At 36.9% G+C, this 27,620-nt stretch overlaps 1 protein-coding gene across 1 annotated transcript in view; it reads right to left on the bottom strand.

The window, feature by feature from the left end:
* The window catches only part of LOC140230739 (myosin-IIIb-like), a 68,294-nt gene that overhangs the window by 549 nt on the left and 40,125 nt on the right, over window positions 1-27,620 (bottom strand). The window contains exons 14-29 of the mRNA XM_072310875.1: window positions 25,823-25,939; window positions 21,926-22,037; window positions 20,667-20,743; window positions 18,854-18,907; window positions 17,187-17,306; window positions 16,723-16,808; window positions 15,722-15,817; window positions 14,959-15,050; window positions 13,746-13,910; window positions 11,397-11,497; window positions 10,720-10,931; window positions 9,655-9,744; window positions 8,782-8,905; window positions 6,312-6,359; window positions 5,831-5,902; window positions 4,769-4,993 (exon numbers count right to left, since the gene is read on the bottom strand). Coding sequence (XP_072166976.1) covers window positions 4,769-4,993; window positions 5,831-5,902; window positions 6,312-6,359; window positions 8,782-8,905; window positions 9,655-9,744; window positions 10,720-10,931; window positions 11,397-11,497; window positions 13,746-13,910; window positions 14,959-15,050; window positions 15,722-15,817; window positions 16,723-16,808; window positions 17,187-17,306; window positions 18,854-18,907; window positions 20,667-20,743; window positions 21,926-22,037; window positions 25,823-25,939 — 1,791 coding nt within the window. The remainder of the gene's footprint in view (window positions 1-4,768; window positions 4,994-5,830; window positions 5,903-6,311; window positions 6,360-8,781; window positions 8,906-9,654; window positions 9,745-10,719; window positions 10,932-11,396; window positions 11,498-13,745; window positions 13,911-14,958; window positions 15,051-15,721; window positions 15,818-16,722; window positions 16,809-17,186; window positions 17,307-18,853; window positions 18,908-20,666; window positions 20,744-21,925; window positions 22,038-25,822; window positions 25,940-27,620) is intronic.

Below are 27,620 nucleotides of genomic sequence, written 5' to 3'. Positions count from 1 at the left end.
TTTCCACTATCATAATATTCAGTCTTTATATGTGCACTTCTGCTTACAGGCATCCTTCATAGATACATTTCTATAACATTTTAATGTCCATTTGTAGGTAGCTAATTTGATGATAAGGAATGAAGGGATTTTATTTTTACACATTGTTTCCCACCATGTTTTAATACATACTGACATTCTTTAGATATCAAATCATGATTTAGTCTAGTTTCTATAAGGTTCCTCATTATTGTGTATGGTTCATAGGTACACATTTTTGCTTTTGAATCTTCAAGCTGAACTTCCCCAAAAAGAGAAAAGAAATGTGCTTGTTTGGATGCACATCTGCTTTTTATGATTTTGGGACATGTATAGGAAGCTGTTGGGGTTCAGTGGAATTTGGCCACAGACTCTCAGTTTTGGGCTTCTCAGTTCAAATCTCATGAAAGCAGCAGTAGTGCACTTCATCCTTTACAGGCTAATCCACCACAGGGGACTTGTCTTGTGGTTGATGGCTAAAGAGAACTGGATTTCTTCCTGAATAACCACAAACTAAAGATTGAAACTCAAACTCAAACTCAAAACTAAAATCAAAATGATTTTTTTCCCCCGAGAGTATGTTGTTAAAAGTTAACATTGATATAGTTACTTCATCTATCAAAATCAAAGGATGGACAATAGAATTGTGGCCGTATAGATGCAGGTTGATGAAAATTTTCCCCTGAAAGTACATGTATGTTGTTAAAGTTTACAGTGATATGGTTTTGAGGTGAATTTTTATCTATCAAAAATAAATGATGGTTGATAGAATTGTGGCCATATAGATGCAGGTTAAACATCGAGGATGATATTCTCCAGGGAAACAAAATGTGTGGATGAAACATTGATATTACTGAACACACATTAAGCTGTTATGTCCACTATAGTCATAATAAGAAATAGTTTGATTAGCTCTCTGTAGAACCTCTAAGTTATTTTATTAAAGCCCACCTTCAATTCATAACTTTGTACACATGAACTGCTTCTTCCCAATGTTATAAGAATGAATAAACATATATAGTATGACCCATCACCATAAGTTGCCCTGATAAAGTCACAGATGAGTTAGTACACATGATAATTATGTGGAGAACAAAACTCGCTGATATGTAAATATAAATCATGCATACAGGATGAAAGGCAGACAACATTCCTGTATTATGAGGTAGTGTGGCTGAATGATAGATAAGTTACAACTCTGTTTTTACTCTTCTCTATGTTTGTGTAGCACAAGATATTGCACACATAATGGCATGTGAAAATGATTGTAAGCTTGTGTGTGTGTTTGTGTGTGTATGTGACTGGGCATGTTTGTGCACATAACACATATTACATGGTACATTTCTAGATGTATTTTATCATCTCTGAATCTTAACTTTAGGACTTAAATTTTGCGTGTGTTGATTTCCTTACTGAAAAAAAAAAAATTAAATGAAATATAAACAAATGCAGTGAAAAGGTATGTTTGGGTGGATATGTTTCTGCATAATATATGGAGGATCAACAGCACTGGCATTCAAAAGAAGTCTTTCATTGTCACTCTGTTCTGACAAAGTATGTAATAATAGCAATAATAATGTCTTATTTATCCAGGGTAGCCTCTTCAGTGTTACTAATGCTCTAGCAGAAGACTCTGCCATTATTATTACCCCGGTATTGCCATGTACCCAGTTATACGCCTGGGTTGAGAGGGACATAGTAGGTAAAAACATTTTGTCCAAGGACGTAAGCACTGGGCGGGAATCGAACTCAGGTCCTCCCATTGGGAGTCGAGAGTCTTATCCACTATGCCACAGCACCCCCACCGTATGCTGTAGTTACAGTAATTATTTACGATATTGAAAGCAATTTACAAAACCATATTCACATTTGTTAAGAATAATTGACTGAATTTGCATAGTGTAGGGTCATCCACAAGAACATTATTCTTGCATGGGGAAAAATATCAAATAACACCTCATATAGCATCAAATAGCATATCTTCTGTCATGCATTATTCCCAGCTACAAACACTCTGAAAGCTTACATCGTCACTTAATTCTATTTCATCCTGGCCATGGACCCTAATGCTGATATAAAACTTGACTTTTTCTACTAATTATGCATTTATCGTACAAACAATCAAATGGTTCATTCTGGATCACGCTCTGTTTTTCACAATATTTTGATCCATTCTTAGGGAAAGGAGGGGAAAGTAGTACACATTCACCAGTGGGGCATGAAATGTAAGTATGAATATGAATATGAATTATTAGAAACACAACCTCCATGATGGTTGACTATTAAAAGGGTGAGGACTTTTATGTGACAGAAAGTGGACATAAATAATAATGAAGTCATATACATTAGGATGAAATATGAATGCAGTAAAAAAAAAAAAAAAGCTGCTGAAACTGCTTATCTAATAGTCGTGAGCCAATGGAATTAAAATGGAATCAAGAGGGGCCTGAGTTGTCGATCCTGGCGGAATCTTTGCCTGGGGGGAAAAAAATAAGTTTTTGCCTCTGATGAAGATTCTGCTCGGATCAAAAGCTCAGTCCCCTCTTGAATCCAGATATGATAGGAGTCGACAAGAAGGTCACCTTCAAAGTAAAACATGCAATACACCAAATCATGAAAATGATTTTGACATCTAGTATGACAAAATATTGAGCACAAGCAGTAAATGTGGCATCAAAACAGACCAATCTGATCATGTATTTTAAATAACCTTTCTGTCATTATCATTGACATAATAATCAATTAAACATATGCCTAATAACTCAATACACGAAGACTTTTTTTTACAATAGACATGCATTTGCATGTTCTCATAATTTTGTGTGTACAAAGAACATATTCAAACATAGCAGACAATGCCAACATATCATCCTATTTATATGATCAAGAGTGAAGAAACTAAACTGAAATTGAGTAAAACTGTACAAACAAGAGGGCAGGTGAAGCCAACTTTAAAATCAAAGTATCACATGCAAGAACATGATCTTTCAAGTATGATAACATCATGATTGAACAATTATTTGAAAATTTGGAAAAAAAAGGTTAAGCTTTGTCTTTCCAAGAAATGGAGCAAAACTGCATGTTTTGGTATGTCTGCTTGGTCACAGAAAACATAACACTCAATTTGCATGCAAATGGTGCAAACATTATTGTCTGTATAATCATGGGTTATTGTTTTTTTTTTTTTTTGAAGCTGCAAAGTAAATGCTTTCTTGCTGACCTTTCTGCATACAGCAAACCAAACCACAGCAAACCAAACCACAACAAACAAAAACACACATCACAGACACAGTACATGCATGTACATGTATATGGCACTATGTTCACACATGTATAGACATATTCACACACAAATACATGATTCTTGCACCATCATACACACACCCACATACAGGCAAACAAACACACACTCAGGGGGTTAAAGTCCAATTCCACACAACATTCAAGTTGGCTTTAATAATGTAATTAAAAAATAATCAAACAGAACAGTAGAGATCCCATGAAAATGTTACCTGGAATAAGGGAAGGTATGAAATGTAGAAGTTTCACATATTTTCACGAAGGAGTGATTAGTATGAGTCATTATTATGTGACCATGCATCACAAAACCAACACAAAGTTGCATGACTCGACTTCATGTGAGGACTCAAAATAGATAAAACGGGTCAACCTAGTCAATCTTTGGTTTTTTATGTTCTGAAAGAGCAATACTCCATCATAATGCTTAAGTTTTGCATCATAAGGCAGATAAAAAATTGTTTGTTTTTTGCAGTTTTTCTTCATCAGCTTTTGTAGAATAGTGTGATAGGGTACGTCTCAGTGACCTCTTTTCATTTTTTAAAAACCCTTTACACACTCTTCACTTTGAACTCATATAACTTTTGAAAGGTAATGCTACTGCATTTAAAGTTGGCAGTAGTCATGAATAGAATGTGCTTAATAAGTGTGACAAATTGCAGCATAATCTGATCATCTTTTCATTGTGGTTTCTCCAGTTTTATATATTTTTTTTTTGTCCCATTCATTGCGCTCAGCACACATTGGATGATATTAAGCACTTGGGTATATAGACCCTCAACTTCAAAGCCTCCTTTCTCAGTAACACTTTTTCAGAGAATGTACTTTCTCTTTGTTATTTAGGGAAGTTTGTTAAATCCATTTGTATTGAGTTACACATGTATACATATATGTCATTTTGAAGCTTAAAGTCTACTCTTTCAGAATCTGCCCAGAGCGAAATCCATATTTGGTGACTTTCTCTTGGTTTTGTGATGCAGGGTCACAAATGCAGATAAAGTGAGGTCGTGATGTCACGGTCCCTGACAATTATACGAATCTGCAATAACTTTTGGCTTTTGGCATGAGATTAAACCAAACTTGTATTCTTCATCTGTAAATTTTGTCGCATAATGCAGTAACATACAAGTAGCAATGATGACATTTTTGGGGAAAGAATTGTAGATACTATAAAGTACCAATGAAAAACATGATATTTTTGGCAGATTCAAAGGCAAGAGCTGTGAGTAGATATCGACCTGAGCTAATTTGCATATCATGTGGTTGGAACCAAAATCACTATTTGGTGATCAATGCGTGAAACTTCGACATCCTCTAACTTTTTGACTTCCTAACTGGAATCAACTTTCATAGAACATCTCCCATTCATCGAGCTCTGGAGGTCCAAATCTGCTCTATTTATTATGGTCATTTTGGGCAGTGTGGAGTTTGTGTTTGTGGGTTTTTTTTTTACCTGAGGAGGGGGCGGGGGAAAATCGTCACCCTGAATGCTGAGATAAGACCCTCTGTCGCCCCCCTTCTGGTTTGACACTGTGGAAGGAGAGTGTGATGGACCGCGGGGCCCAGAAGTCAGCCTGCGCTGGAACGACGGGGACTTGGGCCTCACACTGCCTTGGGCCTCATGGGCGGCATCTGGCACGAGGTACGGGTCAAATGTCGGCGACGGGACACCACGAGACTGAGCAGGTGATAGGGAATGGAGAATATGAATGAGAGATGATATATAAATGAATCCAAAAATGCCATTTCCGGCCTTCAGAGGAAATGCCTAATAAATGGTGGTTGAAGGGAATTTTGATATCAAAATCATCTGACAGCCCAAACATAACTCCTTCTACAACATTCCTTATATATGCATCCCTCTATGTCCTATTTTTCAAGCACACCATGCAGATAAACACATCAGTTTTAATGCATCGCAGTAAATCTTTCCTTCATTGGATGAATGATACTAAATGGAGGGGACAGATACTATGCACTCTGAAGTCTACTTTGGTATAGTCTTAACCCGTTGAGGACGAGTCCCGAGTATACTCGGGCAAGTGTCTATGGGAAATGTGTGTTGTAGCAAAATCAAACCGTCTTCAACGGGTTAAAGCTTCAGAACAACTGTGACACATTTTTAAAAGCCGTTGAAACCATTAGGGAAATCAAATACATCCCCTTAAAAAAAAAAAAAAAAATCCTTGATACCTGTTTTTTATATTCCTTCATATATTTCCCCTCAATATAGTTTTACATGTTACATAATATATTTGTTGTAAAACATACAGTGATAAACCTTCACTTTCACAACCAATATACACATTTAAGAATTGGTAAATGACAGTAACAACACTGAAACAACCTTTGACCAACATCAGTAGTTAGTATTTGGCATTCTTGTCATGGACACACCATGACAAGGTCACATCCCCTACACAAGCAATAGATTCACCCCTGGAACACATTATTCAAATATGACTCCTGGGACATTCCATTTTCACACCAGGGGGTGACATGTCAAACTACTCACAGGCATGGATGACGTTGAGCGTTGGCTGCCCTCCCTCTCAAGCAGGTCTCCGTAGTCGCATTCACCTTCCTCCTGCAAGTAGGGTGAAAAAAAGTTTTAAAATCCATCTTTTTCATTTAACAACATTATTCATGTTAAAAGATTACAAAAGGAGAGTCATTGGTACTACAAACAATGTAGAGACATTTTATAAACTAGAAAAGCATTCTGAGAGTGCAGACCTCCGCCAAACAGTTGCTTGTGAGTTCAACCACTCACAAGATCGTCGAACAAGGCCTGATTTGCAAAATATTGTAAAATATTGTACACACAAAATATATGCCGTGTGCAGTATACGCTTCTATCACTGTCATTACATATAACACAGCTTTCTGTTCAGAAATGCAGGGAAGCCTATAAAGCTGAAAAATGCCCCAGGATTAACCTGCTTCATACTACTGCTTAATTTCTACTTCTTCTCCCGTGAAAACACTCATCTTACCTGTCCACATGGTTCAATGAGGATGTCTCCAAATGGTGAGATGGGATTCTAGATAAATAAACAGATGGGTGAAGGGTGAGACTTTTTTTTTTGATACACTACATCGATTGGCATTGATATTTCACAAAGTTATTACCACGACCCTCCACATACATGCACTGCTCAAAGTCCTTGGAATAAATACAAATATCAAACCATCTCTTCTCATTCTCTGGTTCATAATGAAAATACAGCAGAGATTGTATTGCAGAGATTTTTTTTGAGTACAACACATATTTGTTGACATTTTGACACCATGCACTTGTATGTGCATTAATACTGAATGAACTTTGCAGCTATGCCTAGTATTCATAGGGAAAAAGGAACAGAAATAATCCTGATTTATCTTTCTTTCCACATTACTCTCACCCCTGTTCTTTCTCTCTCTCTCTCTCTTTCTCAACCTCATCCCAACCTCGTATATATCTTTCAGTTCATCTGTGTCTTTCTGTCAACTCTATCCATAGGATTATTTAACTTCCTTTCCATTCTATCTTTCTATTTCTCTCTCTCTCTTCTACATATTTATATACTTGACCTTTCCTTCATCTACCTTTATTTCTCCCTTTCTTTATTCTGTCTCTTTTTTTTTTTACTTTTCCATCCTTAGTTTTATATTCTGTCATTCCTTCATTTTATCTCCTATCATTCCTTCATTTTATCTCCTATCATTCCTTCATTTTATCTCCTATCATTCCTTCATTTTATCTCCTATCATTCCTTCATTTTATCTCCTATCATTCCTTCATTTTATCTCCTATCATTCCTTCATTTTATCTCCTATCATTCTTTCATGTTATCTCCTATCATTCCTTCATTTTATCTCCTATAATTCCTCCATTTTATCTCCTATCATTCCTTCATTTTATCTCCTATCATTCCTCCATTTTATCTCCTATCATTCCTTCATTTTATATCCTATCATTCCTCCTTTTTATCTCCTATCATTCCTCCATTTTATCTCCTATCATTCCTTCATTTAATCTCCTATCATTCCTTCATTTTATCTCCTATCATTCCTTCATTTTATCTCCTATCATTCCTTCATTTTATATCCTATCATTCCTCCATTTTATCTCCTACCATTCCTTCATTTTATCTCCTATCATTCCTTCATTTTATCTCCTATCATTCCTTCATTTTATCTCCTATAATTCCTTCATTTTATCTCCTATCATTCCTGCATTTTATCTCCTATCATTCCTTCATTTTATATCCTATCATTCCTTCATTTTATATCCTATCATTCCTCCTTTTTATCTCCTATCATTCCTCCATTTTATCTCCTATCATTCCTTCATTTTATCTCCTATCATTCCTCCATTTTATCTCCTATCATTCCTCCATTTTATCTCCTATCATTCCTCCATTTTATCTCCTATCATTCCTCCATTTTATCTCCTATCATTCCTTCATTTTATCTCCTATCATTCCTTCATTTTATCTCCTATCATTCCTTCATTTTATCTCCTATCATTCCTTCATTTTATATCCTATCATTCCTTTATTTTATCTCCTATCATTCCTTCATTGTATCTCCTATCATTCCTCCATTTTATCTCCTATCATTCCTTCATTTTATCTCCTATCATTCCTCCATTTTATCTCCTATCATTCCTCCATTTTATCTCCTATCATTCCTCCATTTTATCTCCTATCATTCCTTCATTTTATCTCCTATCTTTCCTTCATTTTATCTCCTATCATTCCTTCATTTTATCTCCTATCATTCCTTCATTTTATATCCTATCATTCCTTCATTTTATCTCCTATCATTCCTTCATTTTATATCCTATCATTCCTTCATTTTATCTCCTATCATTTGTTCATTTCATCTCCTATCATTCCTTCATTTTATCTCCTATCATTTGTTCATTTCATCTCCTATCATTCCTTCATTTTATCTCCTATCATTTGTTCATTTCATCTCCTATCATTCCTTCATTTTATCTCCTATCATTCCTTCATTTTATCTCCTATCATTCCTTCATTTTATCTCCTATCATTTGTTCATTTTATCTCCTATCATTCCTCCATTTTATCTCCTATCATTCCTTCATTTTATCTCCTATCATTCCTTCATTTTATCTCCTATCATTCCTTCATTTTATCTCCTATCATTCCTTCATTTTATATCCTATCATTCCTTCATTTTATCTCCTATCATTCCTTCATTTTATATCCTATCATTCCTTCATTTTATCTCCTATCATTTGTTCATTTCATCTCCTATCATTCCTTCATTTTATCTCCTATCATTTGTTCATTTCATCTCCTATCATTCCTTCATTTTATCTCCTATCATTTGTTCATTTCATCTCCTATCATTCCTTCATTTTATCTCCTATCATTCCTTCATTTTATCTCCTATCATTCCTTCATTTTATCTCCTATCATTCTTCCTTTCATCTATCTTTGTCACCAGCCATACGTTGGACATCGAGTGGAAGCGGATGAGTTCATTCAGGCTCTTGTGCACTTGAGGCTCTCCAACCACAACATACTTTCCATTGTGGAGCTGGTCTATCATGAAATGCTTGCACCGATCTGCGCCTCTGTCAAATCAAATCAAATCAAATCAATGTTTTTGTTTGGTCAACACAGTACGCTTAAGAAGAAAATAGACTTCCCTTTCTTTCCAGATAGTGGGGATGGTGGGAACGTGGTTACAAAAAGATGAAACTGATCACTGTAAAAGTGGATATTTTCGCATGACTAATTTTTCGCGCTCAGCCCGGTAAGAAGAGTTTTGCATGTTTTTAATTCCGTGGAATCATGACATCAACTACTAGAAGATATGGCAAGGAAAAATATTCAGGTGCATTTGTTTTCGCGCTAGTTTCTGGTTGCGCGAAATGCGTGAAAATTTCTACTTTTACATTATTATATTTCCATCACAAGATATAGATTAGCGAGTTTTGACATATTGGACGTACAGTACTTGATTTCCCTTCAAGAAAGCGTAACTCAATTTTACTGGCCCCCTTCCCCACAATAATCTCTGTGTTTACCTTATGATCGAGACTCTGTAATGATCACTGTTTTAATGTGGAAATACAATGTACATAGGCATAAAATACAGACAGTCTGAACTGGCACTTTTTCTAAGATTTCACATCATCATGGCATTGTGAGTTAATGTATATACACAACCATGATGAAGAACTAATCAATGGTTGATTTAATGAAAAATAAAACACACATATAATACATCACATTTGGCTGAAGTGTATATTCTTATAGCAAACAACACTACGCTTTGCCTAGGAGGAAAAAAAAAAGGGGGTTCATTTACTTCCTTTACCTCAGTGACAGGGAGTAGCCAAAACGGCTTTCACTGACTCGGATCAGGTATGAGCCAACAGGTTTGGTCCTGAGCAAATCTTCTGCTTGCCTGTTGAAAAGAGAAAAATAAACAAACAAGGTACACTGTAGTACCGAAAAGCAAACTCTACACTCCTGAAATTAGCTTATACAGAGCTTAGTCTTTGAATACCATTGCAAATGTATATATGATTCCTAAATTTTTTGCAACATTCTTCTATGTTCTTCAGAAATGAGAAAGGAGGGAAAACAACTATCAATCTTTGTTGCAGGTTCATTATGCATATTTCAAAGCCTGTTCATTAACATTAAGTAACAAAAAATATTTGTGTACATTTCAACTAGAATTCAGTTTCCACATTATGTACAATTGCAATAACTCTTAGTTTTGTATCGAAATATCAAAATTATCTTTGAAATTACTTCATATTCAATTTTCTGCATGACAAAAATTCTTTTACATTGTAAACAGAGAAAAATGCAGAGTAAAGATGGCCATACTCTATTATACCTTAACACTTGTAAAAACTCGACATATTTGAACAATGTGGTGGATGACCATGCGACATCAAATTAAAATAATTATATGTACATCTTGAAGAAAAACCAACAATACAGTGTAGGTGTACTTGAAAAAAAAATAGGCTTACTACAATTCCTTTTAGATTTTCTTTTCTTATTAAGCCTACAATCCATACAACACATTTCAGCTCACTTCTCCCACAATAAGTATACTGTACAAGCTGTTATTTTCATGAGGGTTTAATTTTCGCGAATTTCGCGAATCATAGTTGGATCGCGAATTTAACAACACATGAAAATATTGCCATGCGCTAGGGTAATAATGCATTTATGTTAGCGTTGGCGTCAATTCGCGAAAACAACATCTCGCGAAAATGTCTGTGACCTCGTCATTCCCGACAATATCTGTATGGGAAAATAACAGCTTATACAGTATCTCATCTACAAAAAAAAAAAAAGAAGAAGAAAATCTTGGACTGTAATGCTAAGCCTTGATTAGAGACTACCCAACTCCTCTACTGACCTTCGAGTGATGATGCCATGGAACCACGGGTAGAATGCTCCACCGTCCTTCCTCAGCTTGGTGGACTGCGTCTGTTTGAACCACATGACCGAAGCAGAGCGAGACCCTGGCTTCCCAAATTTGGCATTCTTTGAACGGATAAACTCATCGTCGAGCACATCGTCTTCGTCATCGTCGTCGTCGTCATCATCATCATCTTCATCATCTTCTTCCTAAGATTAGGACAGTAGGGTAACAAGCATTGGGAGGAAAGACATAGTTCTTAGTGTACCACAGCTAGACAAAAATTGCTTATATGAGACTGAGGGGACGTGAAATTCATGGAGAATTTAAGCATATTCAGTAGCACCAAGGTGTCTTTACAAATTTTCTAGTCTGTGAACTGTGACAACATGGCAAGCATATCCACAAAATGGCAAAATTTTTATTACTTAAAAAAAAAAAATGACATCTTGCACTGCTATAGCAATGTGATGGAATTACTTCATTACATTATCAGTAGGTTATCCAAAGGCATTTTGCCCTATTTATTTTCTAATTTCATTGGATTTCTTTCTATTACTATTTGACACAGAGATGGCAGGCAGAAATGTTCTGAAAATGTTTCTGATTAAAAGATGACAAAGAAATAGCAGATTTGGGAGCAATTCTTTCAATTCTGGCAGATTACTATTTACCTTTGGCTCTTCCTTTGCAGGTTCTGGCTCCTTGATTTCGGGAGGAGCGCTGGCATCGAAGGTCACAACCCCTGTGGCATTGTGGAGTTTCTCCACAAATTCTGGGAAAAAAAAAGCAAGTGGTGTAGAAGGTTTTATTGGCTTTATATCCCTTTCAAATTATTTCTTGTCCTCTGATTGGTTGAGGGCATCGAAAGTGAAAAAAACATATTTCAACCTTGACAATCCTAGTCCAACTGATTCCGTAGGGAAATAGTAAAAAAAAAAACCAAACAAACATATATATATATATATATATATATGTATATATAGTTGAAAGAAATTGGACTGAGGCGGGACGTTGCTCTCGATCTTAGTCTCCCTTTTATTTGTCAAGCTTTCGGCCCGTCATTGGGCCTTCGTCAGGACCTGCGTGGGACTCGTGTGGTTATCGTGCATCCCAGCACCGTGTGCTCATATTCTGTATGTTGGGCTGTATTTTGTCCTGTCTGGTCATGGCCAAGTTTTCTGCTACGGGTGTTTTACTGTAAGTCTGAAGTTAGAGTCTTACAGTAAAACACCCGTAGCAGAAAACTTGGCCATGACCAGACAGGACCAGACAGGACAGGACCATGACAGGACAGGACAAGTTAGAGACTTACAGTAAAACACCCGTAGCAGAAAACTTGGCCATGACCAGACAGGACAAAATACAGCCCAACATACAGAATATGAGCACACGGTGCTGGGATGCACGATAACCACACGAGTCCCACGCAGGTCCTGACGAAGGCCCAATGACGGGCCGAAAGCTTGACAAATAAAAGGGAGACTAAGATCGAGAGCAACGTCCCGCCTCAGTCCAATTTCTTTCAACTATATGCATCCAACAATGCGGCACCGCTTACGTTCGGGACCCAGGGAACTATTTCTCACATTATATATATATATATATATATATATATACATACATACATATATACATATATATATCCCACTGCCATGGTGACATTTGCTGAGCTCATGTGTGCCACTCTAATCATGAGCGCATATTTCAGTGCATGAGACATCATGTCACTGTGATGCTTCGTGAGAAGACAGTAAACGGTATTGCACAGATGACGCTTACATTTTTATAAGTAATTTTGTGCATGGAAAAAAATATCTCCAGATCAGTCAGTGACTCACTTAACTTTGCTGTTGCTCTTAAAATTTGTTGGGAGTGATAAAAGCAAATATACTAGGCTGTTGTTCGAGGATCTGGTTAAGCTTTTTGCTTTGGGTGACTTCAATAGCACTATTTTCTTTGGGGCATAGTACTTTGGAAGTCACCTGATGCACATATAGTTTCAACCAGAACCTCTCACGACTGGTATATTTGTGTACTAACCAGGATGGAGAGAGAACCAGGAGAAGCTCAAACAGGATGAGCATGTGAGGAGGGAAAATGAAAAGAAGAAAAGGGAAAGGAGGAAGTGGAAACAAAGAAGGGGAGGAGAAAAAGCCAAAGAAGAGGAGAGAAAAAAAAGGGCAGAGGAGGAAGATTGGGGAAGACAAACAGGAAGAGACACAGGACCAGGAGGAAGAAAGAAAGAAGGATGGGGGAAGCAAAGGAAATGAGAAAGAGGAGGAGGTGGAAAGGTTGGAGAAAGAGGGGATGGCAGGGAATAGGAGGAGGGAGAGACAGAAGGAAAGAAGAGGGAAGGGGAAGAGAAGAGAAGGATAAAAGGGAACAGAGTGAAGATGACAAGGCAAAGAAAGAGGTGGAGGAAGAAAATTACTTGGAGATTGAGGAAAAAGAAGAGGAGGAGGAAGAGAAAGACGGAGATTGGTTAGGATGAGAAGGTAGAGGACTAGAGGGGGGATGCAAGATCTGGAGAAAGAGAAAAGATGGGAAGAAGAAGAAAAGAAAAAGAGATGAAGGTGGAGAGGGCAGAGGAAGAGGAGATGAAGGAGGAAGGAAGAAAGAAGAGGAAGAATGGGGAAGGAGAGAAAGGGATTTTTAAATGGGAACAGAGGACAGACAAAGAGGAAAGGAAGGATGAAGAGGAGGAGAACGAGTTGGAGGATGAGGAAGATGAAAAGAAGAGGAGGAAGAGAAGAAGCAAGATTGGGGTGGACAAAGAGGTAGAGAAGGAGAGAAGATGCAGGACCAAAAGGAAGGGAAGGAAGGGGGAGGGGAGGGAAAGAAAATGAGGAAGAATTGGAATGGGGAAATGGAAAGAAGGATGAAATGGATTAGGGCAAAGACAAAGGGGCAAAGAAAGATGAGGAGGAGGAGGAAAATGAAGAGGGGAAGACAGACGAGAAGCACTAGCAGGAAGAGCTGATGAGGAAACTGAGGAAGAGATGTAGGAAAAATGATTTTACCGTGGGGGATCATCTTGTCCTTCTGGAGTATCGACAGTATGTTCTTCTCGTGCTTGATGCTGAGAGAGGCTACCTGAGCCAGAAAAGCCTCAGCATCAGCCTTCTGTTTGACGGCTTGCTCCCTCAGTCTGCGGAACCTCCTTCTGGCCAGGAAGCCACGTACCACTGTAGTAAATCACACACACAAGAGAGCTCATCTCACATCACTATTATTATCTGTACAGTTATCACACATTGTTAAAATACTGCATTTAATCATATATGCACCATAACTATGGTGAAATCCCAAGGAAATCATATGTCTGACATTATGCTTTTGCTTTCAGTGGCAGTATAAGACTACAAAAGAATTTAAAAAAGAGAGAGAAGAAGTTATGTCTGGAATGCAAGGGGTGTCAAAAACCAACATTCATGTGAAGTTATTCTTGTTCAAATGCTTGATACATGTATCTTAGAATTAATCACTAAAAGTTTGAGCCAAATCGGGCATGGAATGAGAAAGTGGAATGAGGAAAGGTTGGCATGCCTGTACAGTGACGGGGCGATCGTTCACTGGCCGTTAACGATCGCCCCGTCACTGCAAAGGCATGCTAAGCTGAAAACATTAAACTGCACATTACTTGAATATGAGACCATTCTGAAGCAAATAATTTTCACACAGCAATAGATATATAATGAACTCTTAAATGAATCCCACAACGATTGGAACAATCATCCCCAGCATTCCCACTGATTCCCACTGATCAGTTACTGGCCATCCCCTTTAAACCGTTGAGGACGGTTTGATCTTGCTACAACACGCATTTCCCATAGACACTTGCCCGAGAATACTCGGGACTCATCCTCAAGGGGTTAACAGTGAGTGAAACTTCTTGTCTGACAGTCCAAATATGACACAAAGGAATGCATTTTGCAAATGCATACAGCTGTATAATGAAGTTGAACCATGTCTATATGTGAATCAATACAAAACTTAAAAATAGTGAAATTTTGTGCAGAAAATGAATGGAGAGTTGTCAACAAGTTCCACCCTAAGTTTATTTGTTGCCCTCTATGGTCCATTTATTGAAACAGTTGTGGCTTCCTTATTCCTTGATCGATTTAGCTCAAATTTGCAATGAATAAATCATTAAATCCCCCCCATCCTTTTTTTTTTTTCTTCTAGTCTGTACTAAAAGGAGCTGTATCATCACTAGGCAGGTATGGTACTTACACCGGGTGAGGTGTACGGCAGATTGCCCCATTTGTCTCATCTTCTCCTCCAGTTGGTCCTGGTGGTAGTACTTCAAGAAAACCTTGGTCTTCCTGTGAGACACAAAGGCCAAAATAGAGGAAAAGTATGAAATCTGAGCCTCAATTTCAATATAATGATTGCAAAGCCTGGCATTTTCTTACAGGGTAAAGGAAGAGAAACAGAAAGACATGTGTGCAATGGAGGCTCAGGAAACAAAAGCATAAATTAAGAAAAACAGCAATATGATAATCTGGCATGAAAATGCATTCTTCAAAGTACTATAATCATGGTACTTGTCCTATGGTACAAAGTTTTATATACAATAGTATAACACTAATGAGATGCCATTTTCTTTTTTCAAGTGAACTAACAAAAGCCTTGGAAGAAATTTTTCAGAAGTCATTTCATAGCATATACAAAATCTACTTCACACATCTTGAAGAACAGTCACAGCACTAACCCGTTGAGGACGGACTGATTTTGCTACAACACGCATTTCCCATAGACCCCTGCCCGAGTATACTTTGGACTCATCCTCATCGGGTTAAAGTTTGGGAGCAGTATTCAAAGTGTCACGAGAGCAGTATATTTGGTATACGATATGCCACAAGCTAGACTGATAGCATTCATTTGTTCATATACAGATGAAATTTTGAGGACAACGAGAAAGGGAGATGTATGCATGGGGGTTCTACGCCTCCCCTCCCCCCAAACTTTTGCCACTGAACCCAGCTCCACTTACCCCACCCGCCAGTCCTTGATGCCAACTGTTTCCAGGATCTTGGTGCAGCCTCGCTTATCCATGGCCAGTTTAGGGCTCAGGGCAAGGACCTTGTACCTGGGGGAGGTGATAAAAAGGGTTCACAGAGGTGTGACACCCGTGCCTCTCAATTCAATCTACCAGTATATCAAGCATGATCATAGATCATCATCACTTTCACCACATCTGGAAATGAGTGAATTTATTATGTAGATTTTTGTTCCAATACTTCATATACTTCAACTTCATGTATGATTTCCATGGATATAAAATGAAATCAAAACTAATTAAAAAAAAAAAAATCAAATTCCCAATACCCTTTCCAACCTCAAAATCATAGGCACCATTTTTATCTTTTCTGTCATCAGTGTCATTATCTTCATTGTTATCTCCACCATGTTTACTACTAACATCTTCATTTCTGTTTTCTCATCATTACTATAAACACTAATACCAACTTCAATGTTGTCTCCATTCCCACTGTATCATCTCCATTATCACCATGTTCATCATTATCATCATCATCATCATCATCATCATCATCATCATCATCATCACCATCATCACCATCATCAACATCACCACCATCACCACCATCATCATCATCATCATCATCATCATCATCACCATCATCACCATCATCACCATCACCACCATCACCACCATCACCACCATCACCACCATCACCACCATCACCACCATCACCACCATCATCACCACCACCACCATCATCACCATCACCACCATCACCACCATCACCACCATCACCACCATCACCACCATCACCACCATCATCACCATCACCACCATCATCATCATCACCTTAGTCATTATTGTCAAAATGACCAGCACCATCATCACTGCTATCAAGGCTAGTTCATTCCCTCTGGAGCCCAAGGTCTTTGTGTCACCTATTGTACAACATGCACACGATACCACTGTCAAATTAAAAACCTTTCATGAAAATATTCAGACACTTTTACCTCCTCACAAAGTCAGCAAAGAGAGGCCGAATAGCGTATCCCAACCTCCTGATTTTTGTTGTCTCCAGCATACCAGTGTAACGTAGCTGTTTGGGAGGAATCAAAGGGAATTTTCAGCGTATAAAATGAACATAACAGAGTCGGAGGAATTACGTTTACCAACAATGTCGTGCTCTGACCATATCACAAGAGTGAACAAGTTTTTAGTGTTTCTTGCTGGATACTCTTTAACATACATGATCACAACTTCAGAAGGATAAAACATTATTTTAATAACTACAGCATGATGTTTTTTTCACACTACTTTATTGTGCCCTCAACTTTTTCCTTTCCCCAAGATATGCACTGGATTGCGCAGACAAAAACTTTTGCATGCATTTTACTTTTTGTGAATCAATACTCCTCGCAAAATTAAGGGAAGTTTTAGCACACAAAAATTTTATTTTACAGTGCACTGTACTGACCTGTGCCGTGACATACTTGTCTTCAAAGACCCTGGCAGACTTGGCTGTGTTTGGCTTGACACAGCGGACAAAGTGTGGGTTGGACAGGTTTAGCAGTTCCATCAACACACCCAGAGAATTCTGCAAATTGTCAAGAGTCAAACAGCTTTCAGATTCATTTTAATAATAATAATAATAATAATAATAATAATAATAATAATAATAATAATAATAATAATAATAATAATAATAATAACAATAATAATAATAATAATAATAATAATAATAATAATAATAACAATAATAACAATAATAATAATAATAATAATGATAATAATAATAATAACAATAATATTAACATTAATGTTAATAAAAATAACAATGATAATGATAACAATCAGTTATATAGCGATTCATATAGGCATTTCTAAATACATTGATACAGAACAGTAAACTTGAATTAAAATACCAAATACATTGTATAATTGCAAACATTGTGATAAACATAAAGCAAAAAAAAAAAAAGGAAAAATATTACAATTAACTGAATATATATGTTTTGAGCATTGATTTGAGCATTTGATATAAAGGTCCTATTGCACAAAATTTTGTAATTGATTGCAAAGGGATGCCAACATCAATTCAATCATCAAAAACAAGAATGTTCCAAAAAGCAATCAGGGAGATACTTATGTCTAGCATGCTTCTCAACATGCAAAGTTGACTCCCACGATAGGGAGGTTTTCATATCATTTTGTTATCAGGACATGAAGAGATATATTAAGGTTTGAGGGAGCCTCCTGTGCATTTAGGGAGACACAGGTAGCTCTGCTATAATTGGGTACAATAATAAAACATTGGATCACTTACACATTCACACTGTCTTTAACCCGTTGAGGACGAGTCCCGAGTATACCCGGGCAGGTGTCTATGGGAATTACGTGTTGTAGCAAAATCAAACCGTCCTCAACGGGTTAAAATTTAAAAAAAAATGAAATATGCACATATTATAGGGAAGTTTACCCAAAATATGCATGTGGGTTCAGTACTGAATAAATCACATATTTTTCATTCATTGAATTCACATACACATTTGGGGCAATTTTCCAAAAAGAATCTCACTTCATGAGACAATTCACCATGCAAAGGCAGTCCCTAAGAACATGCAATACATTGTGTACTGAGCATGTGTGAAGTATGATGTATATGATGGGTTAGCACCCACTGCTGTCTATGCCATATATCGTGTACTTCTTGAACATAACATTTCATGAATCTGGACTACAAGAGACAATTTCACAAGTCACTGAGAACCATGGCAATGGAATGGCATACAACATATTTTCTCTTTTTAGGATGTAAACCCATTGAGGATGGTTTGACTTTGCTACAACATGCATTTCTCATAGACACCTGCCCGAGTATACTTGGGACTTGTCCTTAATGGGTAAAGTTACTGATTTCACACCTTGGAGATAATGGAACACTGCATATGTGGAACAAGAGGCCAATATTGGCATGCTTTTCACTCTATATAGGAACGTCAGCTGACTCGTGAAATTTGGCAAAAATAAAACTATCGAGAAACATATGGCATGAATGTGGCATATACAGCGTGTCAGTACGCACTGTGTCCGTCAAATATGATTGTCTGGAAGTGGAGATGTAACGTCAGTGTTGATTCTTACCTTAAACTGTGCCCCCACTGTGACTTTCTTCACTGTGTTCTTTGCTCCTCCTCTCTGTAAAATATTAAGAAATCGGCGAGCGATGGAACACATTCATACTGCACACAAAATATTAAATGCTACTACAGGCTCGTCTACCTAAGGTGATGCAGAAATATCTCTCACAGCAGTCATTTTGAAAAGCGGACTTGCGCTCATCTGAAAGTGTCCAACAAATCATCGGCAAGTGCTATGACGAATGATAGTGATCACTTAATATACAAGATGTACAGATTTGCCAAGTAATAGAAATGGACAGTGGCACTGCAGTAACTTTTCCATTATTTTTAAAAAGACTTTTCCCAATATCAGCACTCTACTTATTGGTCCTAGTGCAATATTGCTTTACAGAGATGATCTTAAAGCATAAAAGGACTAGTTTGAAATGAAAAAAAAAAGTAGAATAGCACCATTAATACTTCATACAGTACTTCCATGCATAACTGAAAGAGAAATGTAAACTTTCATATGATTTTTAATAGCTTTACTTGGAGCACATCAAATGCAAACAATTAGGAGGAAGCATATTTTCAGTTATAGTACTATGTGAGAGAATAAGCCAGTTTGTAGCTCATGGGCACATTGGTCCGTGACCCTTTTTTTTTTTCTCAGTTGGTTTGGGCACTTCATTCATTTTCGGAGCGACATAATGCATATGATTTACTTAAAATTTATGGGATTCATCAATCCTTTCAAAACAAAGAATGAACTTGCGTAGACCAGATGACCAGAATAATCCATCAATTAACACTTGGGAAAGCATCCATTTCATTATTTTGCAGTGAATGTATTAACAATCTCTTTCTACTGGTACTGCCAAACACCACTTTTGCTGTGAGGTGGATGTGCTGGCAAGCAGCATTTATAAGGATTACATGAATAGTTATTACATTACAGATGCTTATGCCAGTAAATAAAAAAACAACAACTAACATGTGTGTTGGTAAGAATGATCCTTTTTTTTGCTCATGTGCAAAGTGGAACTCCAAACTGGCTTTTAGGATGACATTGTTTGCATGATTGATCTCTAACAAAAACTTCAACTTGCTATGTGATATGAAGTCTTCCCTGGAGTTGAGACTGTAGCATAGATAACTCTTCACCATGGTTACTACAGGTATACCAATCACTGTAACTACGTTACATCAATCATTAAAACAACTATCCTTTGAAGTTTATTAACTTAAAGTTTATTAGCTTAAAGGCAAGAGTGCTTAATACAGTACAAATACATTCTATGTATGTACCAAGGCATTCAATGTATGCATGTTAACAAAACAAATTTCCATAAATTGAATTGAATAGAATAGAATTGATTGGAGTTGAATAGAGTTCAATAGTATAGAATAGAATAGAATAGAATGGAATGGAATGGAATGGAATGGAATGGAATGGAATGGAATGGAATGGAATGGAATGGAATGGAATGGAATGGAATGGAATGGAATGGAATGGAATGGAATGGAATGGAATGGAATGGAATGGAATAGAATAGAATAGAATAGAATAGAACAAAACAAAACAGATTAGATTTGATTTGATTTGAATTAAACTGAATTAAATTGAACTGTATTAAATTTAATAGAACAGAGATATGTACATACAATAGCACTGCCATGGTAAATCTGTATAGCATGGGGCAGATACGACACTGGTACCTGCTGGAAAACTCTGCCCCAACGAGAGAACAGATGTCACTAATAAGTTTCTTAAAAAACATTGTCTTGAGTTACATCTCTGCTCTTTTTCATTCATCCATGCCTTTGATCTTTACCTTCTTCAACGATTTTCTGGACCTCTTTTTACTAAGCCTGTTTTGCAAGGCTAGGGTGCCTGTCCTGGTGATGGTGCCTGTAAGAATACAGAACAGCAAAATTTGTCATACAGCCACCAAAGTATCAAATTACTGATTTCCTATTTACGTAGGAGGTTAATTGCAAGAAACATCTAATTTTCATGAGGAATATAAGCCATATCATGAAAAATACTTACTGCCGGAAGGCACGCACATATACTTATCTTTTATACATAGAATTACTACCAGCACTTGGAAATGCATCCAAAATTGCTATGAAAACCTGTTTTTTTTTCTTTCTTTCTTTTATGCCAGCCAAGCTTCATTTCCATTTAAACTAACATGTACAGTGGTGGCATACAACCGAACTATCCTCTTGTATCTTGTAAAACCATGTAGTTTACTTCTTTCTCTAACATTTGAAACCATCTACTTAGAGAAAAAAAAATATTAATGCAGAAGATGACCATTTGAATAGCTCATGCAACATTAGACACACCAAATTGAAATTGTTACTGAGAAGTAGATGAAGAATATACAAACAGACCAAAAAAAAAAAAAAAATAAGGATGGTCAAATCTAACCCTTATCCATCTACTGTATACGCCATATATTTCGCGAGTCTAAATTTTCGCGAATCGGGAATTCCCAACAATTTCACGAGTGGTTAAATTTGCAATCATGGAGTCCTGGACTGAATGGAGAAGTGTACACGCGTACGTCACATTCACATTGGGATCAGAGTCAATATTTTCGCGTGTCTTTAATTTCGCGAATAGCACCTGACTGGTGAAACCTCGCGAAACATTTGGTGTATACAGTATCTGTAAATTTGTGCCATCATCTAAGCCACCTGCAGGGCCGGCGGAGCGTTTTCAAAAGTGTGGGGGCCCACTTCCGGGTTTCATGAGCTAACAAGAAAAAAAAAAAAAAAGGTCTTCAGCTCATCTCTCCCCTTCCATTTCCGGGTTTCTTCTGCTGACAAGCAAAAAATAAAAAAAAACAAAAAAAAAAACAATAGAGGTCTTCAGTGGAAAAACATAACCTTACCGCGCTCACACTTCAAGATCTCTATCTATTTCTATTTAGTGCCACTTACTTACTTCTGGGTTAAAAAAGTGTGGGGGCCCAATGTGATGACACCTTATGTATTCCCTTGTATGGTGCACAAAAAGTGTGGGGGCCCATGACCTGTCATTCGGTCCTATCATCCCACCACCAGCCAACGCTGCACTCACCCCTGAAGATGCGGGCAAGAAGGTCGAGGCTGCTATTCTGCAACATGGTTGTCACACCGTTGGGCAGAGTGTCGCGATTCTTCTCCAGAAAGCCTGTTGCATCGTATGACACCTGATCAAAATCGGACCCACACGGGAAACAGATGTAGTAAATCATAGTGTAGTACTAGAATATGATTAATAGACAAGTACATGCACATATATAATTATATATCTGACTCAGAAATATTATCACACTTCATCATTCACATTACAAACTACAAAAGTCCAAGTGGGAAACAGAATAACTGAAGATAATTACAGCATTCTTGCTTTTCGTATCCCAGCAAAATGCACGATAAGTCTCTTTTGTTGGGGAAAAAAAATTGGAGCTTTAGGCAAAACTGTATAATAAACAGGCAATGCCCAATGACTGGTGCCAGGACAAGCCTTAATAATGTGATGGATTTAGCAAAAGAAAAGATGACAAAATTTTATCAATGCTCTAACAACTGTATCTAATAGCAGAGTCAGTTTAACAAACGGCTAATGCAGTCATAGTAAATCCTCTGAAGTCAATGTCTGAAGGGTAAAACAACCCCAGAAAAAACTTTTCAGTTTATGGTTAAAGATACCACTAAGTACGACAAACACATACTATCAAAATGCCATGAAGAGCACTTTAAGAGCTCTTTAGTAAAATAAGCACATGATAAAGTTTTATGTGTTACTCATAAAACAGTTTAGAACAATGTTCATGTCACAATATATGCACTGGTATGCCCACATTAAATGGCAGTAAATTTTACCTTCACATATGCATTTAAAATGCACTTGTTAAAATGTCCTTCAGAATTACATTTGCGATAGGTTTATCATTAGAAGAGAATGCAGTCCGCCATCCTACAGTGTATACACGTTGGAATGTCAAAGTATAACTCAAATATTGGCAATCATATTTTCATCATATTTTCTTCAATATTTGTTAAAAACAGCATTATTCACATCTAACTTTCAAGACAGAGTGGACCCTACTTTCCCCCTGTTCTTGGTAGGTTCCTCACATGACATATTATTCATCGATTTCCTCACTTATTTGTTTCTTTCCATCTCAAATCGACTATTTTGTGTTGTATTTCACTCTTGAAATCAAATGTAGTGTAAAATTGTATAAAACGTTTAATATGGAATAAATGGGGGGAAAAAAAAAGACTGGTCGGTTGTTCGTTAGGTCTCAAAACCCAAATCTATCATTTTGCAAAGCAGATGGTATGCCACCATCAGAGCTGCCATCTCCATCCAATTCAAATTCTCTTGGAGGATAAACATCTCCTCCTTTGAAACTCAAAATCCACACATCATCACAGTTAATTTTACCAGCCCTTTTGATCGCAGTGAAATCTCACACTACCTGCAACCATGTGTTTAACCTACAATAAATGATCAATACCCAATCCCATCAAACCTTTGTCAGGGCTATAAACTTCAATACAACAAAAACTACCTATTACAACTAGATCATATTCTGCTTCCTGTATATTTTAAGAAGAAAATTTGAGGTGGATTCCGGTAATTAACCCTGTAACCAATGAAAATTTATGGATTTGATGAATATTATCAAATTTCTTTCAAAAGTACCCTTTTATCATAAAAATAAACTGTGTGTATAGCTATTTCTTCTCATTATGTTTGAAGCTTTGACAGCAATTAAATATATCAGAATGTAAAAACCATAAAATCGTATGAAAATTGGCACGCAAAAAGTACAGGGAAAGTGGCTGACTGATATCAGTGACTTCCTGTCTTTATCAGCCCTTTGGATTTCTGTCAAATATTATCCATTAAATACAAAAAATAAAACAACTAAAAAAGCATTCAAGGAGCACAGACTTTAACAACCAAGCAGCTCATATCCACCCATATACATAATGCTGAAAATCACCCAATTTCCCATCAAACCCATTGAACCCAATTTCTGAATATAGAAGCCTTTTATTTACGTGATCTGTTTCCAGCTATGTGGTGCCTCCGAGCAGAGCATGCCCTTTTGTATGTCTGTGTGTGTTTGTTTGTTTGTTTGTTCTAATTTGGAGGCTTCTACCACAGTATGAGAGGGTGATCCTCTGGAACCAGGCACTGAAAACATTACAGTTCCTCCTTGAACGCATTTATGAATTGAACTGAATTTACTTCGGATATTCAGTTTTCACTTGCTCTTTTTCAATAATGAACACACATACTGTAACCATGTCAAAAACATATAACATACAATGTAAATAATAATAATAATAATAATAATAGAGAGACTCTTATAAAGCACTCATTCTACCTAAAAAGATACTCATGGCGCTTTAGAACAGAGTACATAATAGGCCCGTTCACACACAAGGGAAAAAGTGAGATTTAAAAATCGATTTTCTTATCGCGATCAAAATTTCGAAATTTTTTCCTGTGTGGACAGAAAAATTTCACTAATTTTCGCGATCCTAATCACGATGCAACTCGTACTATTAGTGCGATTTTTCAGAATAATCACAATTATTTTGCCAAGCGTCATGTGTGTCAGCGCAATCGAGATTCGGAAATCAGTATTATTAATCCCATCGTTCGTAGCGCGTGAACATCAACATTATTGGGACCGCAGGGTCAGTCTTCGGTCATGCAAGTTTCGCACATGTGCAATTTGGCCACTGATCGTTCTTTCCTTGCTGCAAAGTGCGATTTTTCCTTGTGTATGAACGGTCGAAAAAAAAAAATCAAAATTTGATCGCGATTGTAATTTCGATTTTCGTTGTGTGTGCACGGGCCTAATGTGTCATGTTACAACAGTATCACAGAAGATAATAAGAGCAATAAACAAACAAACAATATATATACACATATACATACAGGTAAACAATTGTCAATTTAAATTAAAAAGGTAGGTCTTGAGGTTCTTTCTAAAACCATCAAGAGAAGATGCTTATATAACATAAGATATATAACATAAAGACATCTACAGTAAGAAGATAAAAGATATAGACAATTAAACAAATTGCTTGTGTAGTTATTGCGACAGCCAATAAAACGGTTATGAAGTGAGGAAGACTTTGCCAGAATTATTTGGAGATAGAAATACACGCATCACCTCTTTGTCAAGAGTCTACAGAACACACACTTGCTCTCTGTTAATTTTGCATACAGTGTATGTGTGTGTGAGTGAGTGTGTGTGTGTGTGTGTGTTTTTCTGTGTGTATCTGTGTGTGTGTGTAGAAAGCTGGGGGGGGGGGTCGACTGTTCCAATCAAGAGTGGTAAATGAGAGGGTGATGAAGGGGATTGGACACATGAACAGACTACATGGTTAGGAGGTGCAGCTGCGGAAAGCTGCTGGGGAAGTGGGCTTGTTTTGTCGATACATATGATTCCACTCAGTTTCACTGTTCAATTGTATTTTAATTTCAAGTGTTATCAATCTGACAAATAAGATGATAGGTGTTTATATCGTCAAGTTACAATTTCTACTTCTGTGAAAAAAATGTACACATCAAGGAAGGATATAATTACTTTTGTTACTAGTGTCAAAATTTTGTTACTATGTATAGCAGCACCAGTTTATGATATTGCCTTTGTATTACTTGAATGACAATAAATCAATGCCACTGAAAGAAAAAAAATAAGTGTGTATGTGTGTGTGTGTGTGTGTGTGTGTGAATGTGCGTTAAACTTAATGATCAATTGTGGCTAGCACGTACATGTGACTTCATATGCACATACATTGTAACATCATGAGCACATGACTTCACATACACAAATCGATATAGTATGGTGTGATTAAAAGTTTGTGTGTATGTGTATGTGTGTGTGTGTGTGTGTGTGTGTGTGTGTGTGTGTGTGGGTGCATGCATGAGTGTGTAAGTAGACAAATCAACATATCTCACCCGTCCAGCATAGTGGTCGATGCTGAACATGTTGCTGGTAGAGATCTTGGCCTTGATGTAGTGGTGGTTCCGGGCAAAATTCATGTTCATCTTCTCCACCAGTGAGTGGTCACTGCCCTGTTCAGTGGGAGGAATTTTCACAGAGGCTGCATTCGCTTTCCATTTTTTGTCCATTACAAGAAGAAACATACAGTAGCATTACGAGTGCACAGACACAACAACATCCACACACGTGTGCACACATGCAAGCACAGACAAACACACAGACATATAGACACAGACACATACACACATGCACACAGACACAGAGACAGACACACAGACACACACATACACAGAATGCTCTCACTATTCAACAAACATTCAAACTTTAAAATCTGAGCTGCACCATGGAGACAGCTCTGTCAAACTCGATTTTCAACAGGAAATAATGGTGAAAAGCATCTTCTTCACGTTCATGTTATCGACTTTGGAGTGAAATATCAAGAGTTGAAATAAATTATATATATATATATATATATATATATATATATATATATATATATATATATATATATATATATATATATCCCCCATCAATGACAGCTATTGTATTTTCCTCTATTTTGCAATACATTTAACTGTGTGTGTGTTAGCTATTCTTGTTTGGGTGATAGAAGTGAGGTGACTCACCAGCGTAGATACTGTCTCCTTAAAGACAGTATTCATTTATTATGAGCTCTTTCTTGAGATATGACTATTATTTCTGTTACTGAGTAATATTACCATAATAATTAAAATTTGTATAAACTTCTTTGTGGAGATATTCATTACGAGCTCCCTTGCTGAGACATCCAATATGAGCTCCCTCGTGGAGACTTTCATTAAGAGTTCCCTCGTGGAGACATTCATTATGGGCTCCCTTGTGTATACATTTATTATGAGCTCCCTTGTGGAGATATTCATTATTAGCTCCCTCATGGAGACATTTTATTATGAGCTCATTCGTTGAGACATCTATTATGAGCTCCCTTGTGGAGACATTCATTGTGAGCTCCATTGTGGAGGCATTTACTATGAACTCCCTCATGGAGACATTCATTATTAGCTCCCTCGTGGAGACATTTTATTATGAGCTCCCTCATGGAGACAATTATTGTGAGCTCCCTCGTGGAGACTTTCATTATGAGCTCCCTCGGTGGCGACTTTCATTATGAGCTTCCTCGTGGCGACATTATATTGTATATCTGATAGTAATCTTTGATTTCCTCAAGATCTACAATGGTCTGACTTCATGTCTGTATTGTCTAGGGCAAATTATTTGTCGAATATGGTCCTATTTTCTCTCTCTCTTCTTTTCTTTAAAACAACAGTCAAAAATCAAACCAGAGGAAAGATAACAGTTTCGTTACAATTTGATTTGAACCAAGAAAATTACAGGATTCGTGTGATGACAGTAATATTTGGATAAAAGGAAGTCTCTAATACAAAAACACACACACAAAAGAAAAATCTTGTGAAGTACAGAAAATATCTCAAAATCTATGAATAAATCAGCCATCCTTCTTAACCACACAATGCTTTGTCAATGGGTAAATGGATAATTTGACCTTCCATGTTGAATGAGATATGGAAAACATATAAGATTATTGGGTATTAAACACAAATGGCCTTGGTAATTCTGTACCAGAAATTTAAAAAAAAAGACAAGAAATACCGCTCTATTGCTCCTTTTGATGTTTATTGCTGGTATGGGAAGTGAACTTTAGTGCATTAAAGAATGGAATAATTGCATAAAAATACCCTTACCTGCAATATG

Source organism: Diadema setosum, chromosome 7 (genome assembly GCF_964275005.1).
Source record: "Diadema setosum chromosome 7, eeDiaSeto1, whole genome shotgun sequence".
NCBI classification, from domain to species: Eukaryota; Metazoa; Echinodermata; class Echinoidea; order Diadematoida; family Diadematidae; genus Diadema; species Diadema setosum.
Note: the sequence above shows the minus strand (reverse complement) of the source record. Positions and strands in the feature narration are given on the sequence as shown.